This window comes from Haemaphysalis longicornis, unplaced genomic scaffold (genome assembly GCF_048455015.1).
Source record: "Haemaphysalis longicornis isolate Haplotype H1 unplaced genomic scaffold, Haemaphysalis longicornis Haplotype H1 scaffold_6, whole genome shotgun sequence".
In the NCBI taxonomy this organism is placed as follows: domain Eukaryota; kingdom Metazoa; phylum Arthropoda; class Arachnida; order Ixodida; family Ixodidae; genus Haemaphysalis; species Haemaphysalis longicornis.
In genome coordinates, this window is record NW_027526407.1 from 80,633,340 (window position 1) to 80,647,043 (window position 13,704).

Genomic DNA, 13,704 nt, shown 5'->3' on the forward strand with positions numbered 1-13,704 from the left:
TGATCTCTCTTTCGCGAACATTACCGAACCGCGCAAATTCAACTCGTGCATTCGCACTTTCACATTCTTCCCCTCGGGGAAATGCGGGGAATTTTTTCTTCCGGTAACGTTATAAGGCGGGACTGAAATCTTAAACAGCTCTGCTTTCTCCTGTCAACAATGATCCCACCGTTATCGCAAACTTGAGACAAATGCTGAAGATATTAAAGGAGCCATGAAGGCAAAATACAAGTCTGGTTTATTAGAAAGGCCGCTTTGTCCTGATAACAATGATACCGATTTCATCGCAAACTTCCAAAAAATAACGGAGATATTAAATAAAACGCGTGGAGCTGTGGCGACTCGCTAGCCCGCTTCCAGCAACTTTTCTATGAAGCGCTCGGTAGCGTCATAGGAAACGCTTTTCTAACGCTTTTCTAGGTAGCGCTTGTCCTTGCGTCATTCGTATTTTGTCTAAATTTGTTGCGCTTTAAATTTGCACTATGGTTTTCTATGACGTCACAGAATCTTGTTTGGGCGATTGACGGCGGCCGAACTAATCAATCGCCAGGGCACATGACTGGATGATTGTAGTGGGGCCGCTAGTTCCGTTTGATCACTTGAATGCTAACCTGCACCTAACCCACTGAAAATTATGTTTATAGTGCTGGCCCATATGACGTCACTCGCGCCGATAACACGTCACTGTGGCGCGAAATTTGAAAGTTCTTAAGTATTTATTGCGTTTTTATCGGTTAAAAAACGTCTTTCGTGGCCGGAATGGGGCTGAGTGAGGTACTGAAGCTTAACTCTTTAAAGTTAAACAAAGTTGTATTTTCTCTTCATGGACCCTTTAACAAAAACAGAATGAGCAGTGGCAACTCCCCATCCACTTTCTGGCGATTCCTCTGTGACGCCACGTAACCTTGTTAGTGCAATTGGCGGCCGCCGTCAAAACCCACCGCTAAGAAGCATGCCTGGTAGATAGCAGTGGGGCATTTGGTTCCGTTTGATCGTGTTACTTGAATGCTAACGCTTAGTTAACGCACTGATAAAAATGCTTTAGTGCCGGCCCATATTACGTCACTCCTGCTCATGTCGTGTCAGTGTCGCGCGAAATTTGAAAATTTTTCAGTATTTCTTGGAGTTTCTCGGTTAAAAACAAATCCCGGGCCATCTCCACTAACGTGAAACCTGGTGGGGGGCGAAGCACGCAGTGTCGAAGTGTATTCTTGGGGCCTTGGCGTTTTCGCCCACGGAGATGAAACCGCTGGGGGTACAGGTATACAGCTTTGCTGTAAAAGTCTCTTGTCTTTGAAGCACGAAGCTGTCTAGCGCGAGGCGTAAACGAGTGTCCCCGTGTTTTGGTACCGTGACTACATAAGACGACGCTTACGACGACGACATGAGACGCCGACAGCCCCAGCCCCTAACAGGCTTCGTCCCTAAAATGTTTTTAGTTACGGCCCATTTTTCGCTTATCCTGCCTATATCATGTACCTGTAGCCCGAAATTCGGAAATTTTTCAGTATTCCTTACAACATTTTTTCGGTTAAAAAACGCCTTTCGCGGCGGGATTGCAGCTTAGTGCGCAATCCCGCCGGGATTGCGCACTAAGCAATTGCGGCGGGATTGCGCACTAAGCAGGATTACGCGGGATTGCAGCTGCCAAACGCAAGTTGTTTCAAACTGAACAAAGTTTCGTATTTAGTCTTCATGTCCCCTTTAAGCGATGCTTGTTCGTTACCCTGGCCTTGGCATGCCGACCGCCCCACGACCGGGACAACACACGAGCCCGTACGTCTCCTCGTCTATAGGCGGCGTTTAAGGCGGCAGTTTAGACTCAGAGTCACGTTCCGATGCCGCAGCGTCCGGCGAGGTCGCTCCTTCAAAGGGCGATTAAGTCGATTGGCTCCGGTCTTCGTCTCATTTCTACGGGGGGTCCAGCCACTTCGCTGTCTGCTGCTCGCACGGCAAACGCCACGCCACCTGCTTTTAGAAGGCCGCGGACAGCAGCTCGGACTTTCCGGTATACGACGGCGTTTACGGCCATCACAGAGCTGTGCTCGGCTAATGGACGCTTTCATTATTTGGGCTATCAAAGAAAAACTGTACCATCCCTCTCTAAAGAAATTCGAGAGAAGCGCGAAGGTTTTCTCACATCAAAACTACGTCGAAACATTCGTTAAAAGTGCGTCCAATTCATCGTCAGACCATCAAAGACCAAGACCGCCGTCCTATTGTCAATTGATTCAAATTTTCCAACTTCTTCCACAGTATGTTGTATTTTCTACAATATGCCATTGTTAAACGATGTTTGATAATATTTGTATAACGTCTGCAACACTTACTGGTTGTATTGTCCTCACAACTTGTTATCTCCAAAACATCTAGCATATGAGGTTCTGCCTGCGGTTCGGAAACCTTGGGGCCTCCTCCTGTAAATTCCCCAATTTTAACACACGTTTGTACTTTTCAAAGTAAATTTGAATTATGAATTTGAAGAATGAACACATGCGACGATTTTTTCACGCACTTGATTGATTGATTGCACGGTTTAATACGCCGACGCAACGCAGGCGATGAGGCGCGCCGTATAGTGGAGGGCTCAGGAGTAATTTTGACCACCTGGGGATCTTTAACGTGCGCCGAAACCTCGCACACACGGGCGTTTTTGCTTTCCGCCTCCATCAGAAAAGCGGCCGCCGCGGCCGGGAATCGAACCCGCGTCCCCGCGTGCTCAGCAGCGCAACACGCCTTAGCCACTCAGCCACCGCAGCGGGTCACGCATTAGACAAACGCATCTACGACCGATCTAAATGTATGCCGATACGTGGTTTAGGAGATAAAGGTGTTCTATCGTACTCCTTCTTTGTGGTCGATGGGTGTAAGTTGTCTTATCTAGAAGCGTTCCCTTTTTCGCGATTTTCCAGCGACCGTTTTGACACAGTGCAAGGCCGGTTTCACGCACGCGCCGTGTGTCCGGAGATTTTTATCGGGGCTTTACGGTCGACCAACCGGTCTATGGGGAAATGCACTGGTTTTACAAATACAAAGCTTTCGCTTTGTACGATATGCAGACGTGAGTTTCCCTTCTTCACCCACGGTTGTTTTGTATTCTGCCTGAAAATGACCTTCCGTTCAACAGAATATAACAACTAGCTGCACGTCCATGCGCGTGAGGAGGGTACACATTAAAGTGATGCGACCACATAAATTTGTACCGCACGAATCAATTTGCATTCGTCCGGTTCGAATAAAGGCCACCTCAAGGCTGTTTTCCTTGGGCGGGTCGCATACCTTCTTTAGAGTCCGCATTTCCCTGCGCGCTTTCCTTTTATTGAAGTGCGGAGTGTTAAGCGCGCGCTGTCTCAGCTCGAAGGGTTCGTGTAACGAAAAATTTTTCGGGATACACTTGGATTGGATTGGATTGGAAACCCCTTGTTTCCCGCGCGCAAAGCAATGGTTCGGCTACTGCTGCTTCAGTAGTGTCGATAATTGAGAAACGTTTGTGAGACGTCGGTTGTCATACTTACTCATTTATTAAGATGAACTTGTATAACAAACGTATGTGTACAGTCTTAGCCAAAAGTTTCTATGCCACACGAAAAGTTTTCGGGCCACGAATAATTCTAAGGAAAAGCTTAACTTTCAAGAGTGACCGAACTGCTTTTTTTTAATAAAGGTGCTTTCGTCAGCTGTCTGGCATCAAAAATTTGTCGTCTCACTTGTGACGTAAGCTTTCATTTTCAATTCTTTGTGGGCCAGTAACTTTCGGGATGACCCGCCGCATTGGCTGAGTGGCTAAGGCGTTATGTTGCTGAGCTCAAGGACACGGGTTCGATTCACGGCCACGGCGGCCACTTTTCAGACGAAAGCGGAAATACTCAGGCCGTATTATATATATATATATATATATATATATATATATATATATATATATATATATATATATATATATATATAGAATAAGGGTTGGCAGTCAAGAAAACCTCAGAAAGAAAGTGGTGAAAAAATGCCCGCCGGGTGGGATCCGAACTCACGACCTCCAGAATACCGGTCTGGTGCGATGACCACTACGCTACCGGCGGGGCTGTTTCCCCACCACTTTCTTGGGTATTTATGTCAAGGTATTTTTTGTTTGTCAAGGTATTTCTGAGTTTTCTTGACTGCCAACCCTTATTCTGTCTTAACTCACCGAGCCCCTCATTTCCCATTTCTGATTTCTGAACTCACGACCTCCAGAATACCGGTCTGGTGCGATAACCACTACGCTACCGGCGGGGCTGTTTCCCCACCACTTTCTTGGGTATTTATGTCAAGGTATTTTTTGTTTGTCAAGGTATTTCTGAGTTTTCTTGACTGCCAACCCTTATTCTGTCTTAACTCACCGAGCCCCTCATTTCCCATTTCTGATTTTATATATATATATATATATATATATATATATATATATATATATATATATATATATATATATATATATATATATATATATATATATATATATATATATATATATATATATATATATATGTAGGCTTCGAGATTTCTGTGGCATCATTGTCGACCTTTTCAAATGCGCACACAGCTTTCTTCTACTAAAGACGCCCGCAGTCAGTGCACCTCCCGGTATTTGCAGTGAAATCTCTATTTTTTTTTCTTGCTGGTTTAACGCACCGAACGCTGGTTCAACTTTGGCTATGAATGAGGCGCGCCGTTGTGGACGGCTCCAGATTAATTTCGACCACCTGGAGGTCTTTGACGTGCGCCGAAATCTTGACACACTGGCGGTTTCTCTTCTTGCCTCCATCTCAAAAGCGGCCGCTGAGGCCGGGATCGATCTAACCCGCATAGACACAGCCGCTTGACGCCTCAACCACTACGTCACCGCGGTGGGTATTTGCAGCGAAACACACGCTGAAGTGCTGCAAAAGGTTGAACAGTCATCGCTTGTATGGTCTGCGTTGGCGGTCAAGCCGCACGAACCTGTACAACACGTGTTGCTTATACGAAATTCAGGTTTGACATCTGTAACGTTTGGGCATACGTCTATTGTATATTACAGCAACATTCATTATAAGATATCGCTCTAAATTCATAGCGGCAGCCAGTCTGCTGATATAGCCTCTGTGCACGGAACTTGTCGAACCGCCCGAGAGCTGCTTGATGCGAACCCCACTCACCCATAAAAGTTTATTTTTTCGGCATGATATGTTTCAGTGAATCTTTTCCTCAAAATTTTGAGCACCCGTACGCCTGTGCATGCAGGTTCGGCGATAAAAATTTATGGAACGCTAAATAGCATCCTGTCCAGCATACTTTCTGTCTCCAACTGCAACGTCCAGGGACGGTATTCTCGAGTTTTGTCCCTTTTGCGTCCCTTTAAAAAGTGTCCCTTTTGGCAAGCCCTGATTGGCTAAAAGCAAACAACCGGAAGTGACGTAATGCAAGCGCGGCAAACCTACTGCCAACCTTTCTCCATGCTGCCAACGTCCACTTCTTAACCGGAAGTACGTCACGATGAAAGGGACGCAAAAGGGACGTTTTCAAAAGGGACAGTTACGAGAATACCACCCCAGAACAGAGACTGAGTTATTAGACAAAAACTGCCATGTCAGTATCGGGACACCACCAACCCGTGTTGCAAAACTGCAGTATCATCCGTAATCGGTAAGGCGATACGCTTACCTTCTCGGCTGCCGCTCCGATATCACGTCCACTAAACACCCGCGTACGATGCATTGACGTCCCGCAACTGTTCACCCGTTAAGGTGCCAACGAGGAGGGCCGTCAGATCCTCTTCTTGGTTTCGGAATCCAATTGCAATCCGTATCTGATCTCGATCACCGCAAACTCGTGGGATTCTTGCTTTCGCGTCTGAGAACATGCGGTAACTTCGTCGAAAGACCAGGTAACTTCCTCGAAAGACCATGTCTATGGCGGCACAAGGAGGAAATGACGCGGTGTGTGCATTACTAGAGTGGCTGTGTGTGTGTGCAAGCGTCGTCTTCCGATCTCCCGCAGAGCCGCTTAATTCTGGCCGCGTTCCCAATGGAACGTACGCGTATACGACCAGATGGAGCTGAGACGTTGTCCTATCCGAACCTGCCGAGCACGTGTTTGATGGTGCAACTCCGTACGTCGTAGTATAAAAACAAGACAAAGGAAAGCAGAAGGCACGGCCGAAGAATGCTTGACCGGAGCAATTAGCTCGCCGGTAGACCGGGAGCGCCGAGGCTGGAATAAAGATGAGGAACCAAGAAGGGCGGTGGAACGCGCCGAGTGCCGTGTGTGCCCGCACACACACACCGGAGAGAGGGGAAAGCGATCGACGTTTATCGCTCCTACTGGGGCCTAATTTTAGGTGCGAAGCACCTTAGGACCTCGCTTTGTCCGTGCCTTGGCGTCAGTGTACACAGTGTTGCGCATGCGCGATGAGCATTCGATTGGATTTGATTTGATTTGATTGGATTGAATGGGATTGAAGTGGATTTGATTGGATTTGGATTTCTATTGGATTGAATTGGATTGGAACTGTATACACTGTACGCACGCGTTGTCACTCATTTACATGCGCGAGTGGGCAATGCGACAAGTGATTTACGGTAAGAACGACCCCCAGTGCTTCGCCCACTCGTCATGATTCACTTCGTGGAGATGCGTGAATTTTTTGTCGTTACTTTGTTTCCTCCGTAACGCTTTTCATGGTCAATTGTCGCGCAGTTTCGAGGAGCAGAGGGCGGCGGAATTTCTGCGATGCGCCGTAAGGCAGCTGCGATGCAGTGATGTTCCGTGCGGGGAATTTTCTCTTTTTCGGGGAATTTTCAGCTGTAATTTTGGCCAAAATAGAAAGGAGGGAATATTTAATAGATGCAGGGAATTTTAGGAGTACAAAAGAAAAAAAGAAGCAATGTCAGTAAACTGGATCTCCCATAATTTACTACTTTTTCTTTTAAAAAGTTCCCTAAAGACTTCGTCGGGTTTATGTTCAAATATCCGCAGTCGTATTCCCGCAAGCCAGAAGCATCCAAAACCGCTTCCATCCAAAACTGAACATGGATTCATGTAGAGATCGGTCAGATGCAAAAAGAGAATGCAGGGAAATTTGCTGGAAATTCTTGAGAAACTTTCGGGGAAAAAGTGCTAAAAATATGGAATTTCTGAATACCGCAACGGGAACTTTTCTCCCCAGTACGGAACATCACTGCTGCGATGCGGGGTGCGGTGAACTGGAGGGTATCATTTCTATGTCTGTGTCAACGCGGACTCCACATCGATGTTATAACGTTGTACCAGCAGCCAAAAACTAGCCCTTGAAACTTTGCGCAACAACCAACGAAGATTACTAGGACGATGACACAGAAGTTCAATCCAAACTCTTCACACATCTCCACAAAAGGTCCACCTGGTCAGCCTTCTAGGACTGCACAAGGCCTTTAGAAGCGAACAATCACAGAGGCGACCTTCATTCCCCTTCGCAATACAAAGGCCGGATTCGGCCGCAAGTCCCGCCCCAACAAAGAAAACGCACTCACCACTGCGTTCGTGGCCTTCAGATCGAGAGAGGCGATTTCTTGCTTCTCCACATTAAAGAGGCCACGACGAGAAAATACACCTTTGTTCAACTCGAACGAACTAGCCTGTGGTAACTCACTCAGCGACACTCCAGCAACCAAATTGGAACGCAAGGCATATTGGAAAACTTTCAAATTTCGCGCCACAGTGACGTTACCGGGGTATTGTGGGCAGAAGTGACGTAATATTGGGCGGCACTATAAACAGTTATCAGTGTGTTAACTGCACGTTAGCATTCAGGTGATACAACCAAACGGAACTACAGGCCCCAGTACAACCGCCCAGTCATGTTTCTTACCGGTGCCTTTTGTCAGCGACCGGCCAATCGCACCAACAGGATTGTGTGACGTCATAGACAAAACCGCCGGACAGTGACTAGGGCGTCGCCACTGCTTTATATGTTTTCCTTATAATCTCGATTACTTGTTTGAAGGTTGCGATAAAATTGGTACTATTGTCATCGGGACAGAGATATTGTGAGGCAAAAAAAATGGTTGATTGATTGATTGTGTTTTTATTGATCAATTGATTGCGAAGATTGATTGATTGATGATCTATTGAGAAGATTGATTGATTGGCGATTTATTTATTTACCAATTAATTAATTAATTAATTAATTAATTGGGAGGTTAAACGCACCGACGATACGCAGGTGATGAGGTAAGCCGTAGTGGAGGGCTTCGGATTAATTTTTGACCACCTGGGGATCCTTAATGTGCGCCGAAATCGTGAACACACGGGAGTTGTCGCTTTTCACAGAATACTCCAGGTGGTCGACATTAATCCGGAACCCTCCACTACGGCGTGCTTATCACCTTCGTTGCGTTGGAGCGTTAAACCTACCAATCAATCAAGCTTTTCACAGAATTCAGAACAAAATGCCTGAGCAGTTTTTTTTTTCTGTCTTTATGGCCCCTTCTTAAGATTTTGCCAAATCCTCCGACTTTCCCCCACCTCCCACCATCTTCCCAACGGTATGGTGGCTCATTCTAGCCACCATACCAACGGTAACGTGCACAATCTCAAGCCGCGTTTCGATCGCCAGAGAAACCTTTGTTTGGTCAATCAATAGGGTCTCGCGTGCGAGGTGGCCCATAAAGGGCTTGCCGCCGATTCCGCGAGATGGGCGAGCCGAAGGAACAGCAAAGTGACGCGCAGCAAAAGGGAGACCTTGCGGCACGCCGGTGCACTTGCGCCAGCTGAAATGGATGGGCTGTGAATGTACTCTGCGTTCGAGCGCAGTTGTGTTTACTGAAAGGAGGCGTTCGCCCGCTGAAGCTGCAAGAATGGGTGCCAATCGTGCGCTTATGGCGTCACTTGCCACGGCTCCGATGATGTCCGCAGAAAAGTTGACAAATGACTCGGTTGCTTTCGCGAGAAACGCCTGCCAACAAAGAAATACTTATTTGTATGGGGGGATTGGCAAATAATTTAGGTCAATCAATCAATGAATCAATGAAGTAGTCTGAACAAAAACTTCCCCTCATCCTAAAATTATTCGAAGCAGTGCATGTGTGTTTCGAATTTCGCCCCTTCGATGTACCCAAGAAGAGATATTGGCCAACGCTTGGTAAGATGGCTATCAATAAATAATATGAATCAGTCAGACCAATCAATCAATGAAGGAATTTCCGTCAGCTAGTATTCTCAGTCAATAATAAGTTTCCATGACGCTGAAATCGGCAGCCGTGTTGGAATGGTCAGTACTCATTTTTAACGAGAAACGCCTATACGGCACCGGCACCAAGTTTTACCACGTTTGTCCGAGGCCGAGTTGACCATCGCCCAGCCTGACAATCACGCCACAGATCGCGCTGTACCAACACAAGCAAATACACACAGGCCGAGTCGTAAGAAATCAGCGTATGCGATAGTCTATAGACTACAGACCATATATATACTCTGTCGACTACAGATAGATCTATACTCTATAGACAATCAACGTATGCGATATTTTATAGTCTATATACTATATATAGTTTCTACGCTATAGATGGTCTACAGTCTTTAGACTATAGATATGTGGTCTATAGACTATCGCATACGCTGGTTGCTTGTTTTTGTAGACTATCGCAGACGCTGATTGCTTGCTACTGAGCGTGTGAGTATTTGTCTGTGACAGTACAGCGGCGATGCTCTGAGCCTTTAGCGCTGTTGCTATAAGCAACAGCCCCAGAGGCTCAGAGCATCGCCGCGCTTCTCCACTGTCCAGTTCCCGCAGATGAGGTCACACGACGTTTTGTGCTATTTGTGTTGACGCATCCGATATGAGTGAAACACTTTATTTAAGACGAGCGGCCATGAGGCCCTGCGGGGAAGTGAGGCTGGGAAGGGAGAGGGAAAGGGAAAGCTCACAATTCACACAGTCTACACAGTTCTAGTCTTGGGGTTCAATTCACAAAAGACACGATTCACTCAGTCAGTGTAAATGTCGCTGTTGACATTGAACGTGGATGAGTATACAACGGTCACTTTCCGCGTTTGATGAGACGAATAAGGTTTTCGCCCTACTAACGTACTTGGTAGGACTTGGTAAAGAGATAAGCGCGAAACCGCGCCTCATCTGGTACGCAGGCGGTTAGAACAACGCACCCCCGCAAAACGTTTCCATGTTCGCTGTATCTAGTGGGTTTCGTTCGGATTTCGTTCTCGGGCTTCGCATGAGTGATTAGTTTTAAAATAGCGCACCGCGCTGTGATGTCAGCTTCTTAAATAACCGTCCCTTTACGTCGCATTCCCACCAATATTATTTATTAAAGTAACATTGATTGATTGATTGATTGATTGATTGATTGATTGATTGATTGATTGATTGATTGATTGATTGATTGATTGATTGATTGATTTAAAGTCTACCGGTGGGTCTTTAGGAATAAGTGAGCATCTCCTTCGCAAACTGGAGGATCGGCCCGATGCGGGCGCCTTGCTCCACCTTCGGAAGTCCTCAACGCGGCGTTTCTCGCACGCCCCTCGTACACCACGCCAACTGTGCTTAGAGTCCTAACAGTCTCAATGGTCATGTTTGCCTGTTTGGGAAGCGTCATTGGCTGCGTGTCGCTCTCTTTGTTGTCCACCAGAATTATAATTTGGTCGCCGCCATTCGCATTCCTTCCTCTCATGTCGCACTGAATTGGCTGCAGACTCCATTTTACAACTAGTACAAAAGTGGTGGCGGGAGTCACGGCACCCAGCGAGGCAGGGGGAGGTTATTTGCGAGCCGCGCTTTTACATCTTGTTCACATGACGTTTCCAGCGTTGCGAAGGAAACTCCCTCCACGCGCGCTCGCCACTGTGTCGTCCTGTACTCTATCGTTCACTCTGTTGACAGAATGACACGGAAATGATGAGAGCACCGCGAAAACTTTGCCGACGTACTGCTCCATCTGTTGCACATACTCTAAAAAAAGATCGCCCGCCAAACGTTTGGACGCTTCCAGTTGTTCGTGGTTTTGTTCGTGGTTTCGCTCGCAATTTGGATTTCATTCCTTGGTTTCCTGAGAGTGATTCATTTCAAAAGACCGAGCCGAGGAAACGAGTCGTACGGGGGTCAGAGCATCTATACTACCGTCCATATACGTCGTGCTCCCAAAAACAACCTTGCAAAAAGTGAGCTGTGCGATTATGACGCCGACTGCAGGTAAAAAAAGGCTGAGCTGGCGTGCGCACCAGTTCCTTCCGAAATAACGCATACACGAGGCGGATGGTCTCGGACATTCACGAACAGCGTGCACAGGATACAGCATGAACTTCGCTTGGGCAGAGGCCCCTACATCATGCGATGGGAGAGTGCCCCACGCGAGCTGTATCTCGGTGGCGGGTAATGCTTCCCCCTCTCGGAGCGACGACACGCGGACCTGGATCATCTCTGGAATTAAAATGCGCCACCAAAAAGTGGGCAGCTGTTCGTCGTTCACGCGAGCAGCGTTACGACGTATTGCTGGATTCCACAGTTAAGCATGCTTCGACAAGCCAAACACACGCAAAGGTTGAGTTATCCCCCCTCAATTCCGTTATTCTGTTATTATCAAGACAGAAATTCGCCATAATTGTGTTATATTGAAAGCCTGAAAACATATACAAAAACGTGCGATCGTGACGACAATATACTAATTCTTGCGGTGCTAACGATCACGCCCTCCTCGGTCTGTCCACACAGGGAGCCCCGTGTTCCACACGTATCAGCAGGTGAAAATGGCGTACGGCGACTTAAACGTAGCCAGCGTCATTTCCAAGCAACTAGAAGTCCGGGGATGCCATCCAGGGAAGGTCATGCGGCCCACGCGGGAGGAGAAGCACGGCCCATGCCTCAAGTCACGCGACGTCTTCCTCAGCGAGCCGACCGAGCTTGAGCTGGAGGCGCCTACCAGGATCTCCGACCGCATCCACGGCCAGTACACCTACCCGCTGCGGCTCCTCGAATACGGAGGCGTCGCGCCGCAGGCCAACTTCCCCTTCCTCGGGGACGACGTGCACTGGGGCAGGCAGTCCCTGGAGACCATCTACCTCCTGCTCGCATACAAGATCGAGCACGCGTCGAACGTCTTCCTGCTCCGGTGCAGCCATGAGTGCGCGTCCATCAAGGGCGTCTTCCGCTTCCTGGACGAGTGCAAGCACCGGTACAAGATTGAGTTCTGGAAGACCTTCGCCGACTGCTCCAAATGGCTTCCTATAGCTGTCGTCATCGACGCGATCTTCTGCTGCCACAGGGGACTGTCTCACGACCTCCAGTACACGGAGCAGATGAGGGATGTCATGCGACCAACAGACGTCTTCGACATGGGCCTCCAGTGTGGTCGGTACAACATCAAACTCTGGAAAGCCTTCACCGACTGCTCCCACTGGCTTTCTATAGCTGTCGTCACCGACGCGATCTTCTGCTGCCACGGGGGACTGTCTCCCGACCTCCAGTACACGGAGCAGGTCAGGAGCATCACGCGGCCAACAGACGTCCCCTACATAAGCCGCCATGTGTGACCTCCTGTGGTCGGATCCGGATAAGGACGTCGTTGACTGGGGTGAGTGTGACCGCGGCGTGGCCTTCACCTTTGGTGCCGACATGGTCTCCAAGTCCGTCATCCGGCACGACCTCGACTTGTCTTCGGAGCCCGCCAGTTCGTGAAGGATGGTCGCGAGTTCTTCGCCAAGCGTCAGCCGGTGGCACTGTTCCAGGCACCCAACCACTGCGGCGTGTTCAATAACGCTGGGGGCAGGTTGTCTGTCGACCACACTATCAAGTGCAGCGTCCAGATCCTGAGACCCTCCGAGAAGAAGGCCGACGAGACGGAGATGACTGAGCAATGTGGAGGCGTTCTTTCGTCGAACAGCGGAAGTGGGACAACAAAGGTGATAGCGATCACGCTGGGCGTCCTGCGCGCTCACTTCATCGTGGGGATTGTCCGGAATTCTGCTCGGGTATTCTTGCTGAGCTTGAACTCGTCGACTCGTGTTGTTACCCGAAGTTTCCCGGCTGTGGAAATTTCACAATCGCAGTGTCTAGAGTGCCGTCCGACGGCACTCTAGCTGATCGTTGCAGGCATAGCTAGAGTGCCGTCCGACGACATTCGAATATTTAACACTAGGCTAGCACCACCCAAAGTGTCTGTCGTTGCAGTGTGGAGGATCCGTCTTGGTTTCTTGATCCCAAAGTCGGCTGTTCGAGACGAGCTTTTGCCTCGTTTTCTTTTTCATTATTTATTTGAAGTGTATTTTTTATGTCTTAGGTTAGTTTTGGTGCTTTAAATGATTTCTTTGTGTGCGTTTGGTTATCTTATGGTATGTTTAGGTTAGGTTGCCTAGTTTTACGTTATCTAGAGCGATGAACTGCCTGACGCGGAAATTTTGTTATAAAACGCCGGTGGACGTCGATATAGTGGAGTGCTTATAATACCGTCGGACGGCGCTCTAGACACGGCCTTTCACAATCCAATGCGTATAACGCAGAGAAATACCTTAAAACGTGTGAATGGGCCCGACTCAAAATTGGCTTGGGATGAACCTTGAAATTGCTACTGTAGGCATTGGAAAGGTTAATTTGTAGATATTGGTAAGCAAAGGAAGATAGGGTAGGGTATGCGTGAAGCAGCACACGGTTGGCCGGTGGCGTAGCCAGAAATGTTTTTCGGGTGGTGTTGTACGCCGCCGGAAAAA

General features: G+C 48.1%; 2 protein-coding genes across 4 annotated transcripts in view; one reads left to right on the forward strand and one right to left on the reverse strand.

The window, feature by feature from the left end:
- Window positions 1–13,704, reverse strand: part of LOC144143578 (uncharacterized) — a 133,698-nt gene that overhangs the window by 37,270 nt on the left and 82,724 nt on the right. The window contains exon 1 of one of the 3 annotated variants that reach the window (XM_077675378.1): window positions 5,671–5,899. The exons of the other annotated variants lie outside the window; for them this stretch is intronic. Within the exon in view, the coding sequence (XP_077531504.1) occupies window positions 5,671–5,724 (54 nt within the window). The 5' untranslated portion in view covers window positions 5,725–5,899. Of the gene's footprint in view, window positions 1–5,670; window positions 5,900–13,704 lie in introns of those variants that run through there. 3 annotated transcript variants of the gene reach the window in all.
- On the forward strand, window positions 11,749–12,797 carry LOC144141716 (serine/threonine-protein phosphatase PP1-beta catalytic subunit-like). Its single transcript, XM_077673227.1, has 2 exons — window positions 11,749–12,346; window positions 12,519–12,797. Exons 1-2 carry the CDS (start codon window positions 11,749–11,751, stop codon window positions 12,674–12,676), a joined length of 756 nt encoding a protein of 251 aa, XP_077529353.1. The 3' UTR covers window positions 12,677–12,797.

Bases quoted from the DNA above. Each gene is read 5' to 3' on its own strand.
- LOC144141716 (XM_077673227.1), top strand. From the start codon at position 11,749: ATGGCGTACGGCGACTTAAACGTAGCCAGCGTCATTTCCAAGCAACTA. The intron at 12,347-12,518 runs GTGGTCGGTACA...CCCCTACATAAG, and splicing joins CTTCGACATGGGCCTCCAGT to CCGCCATGTGTGACCTCCTG.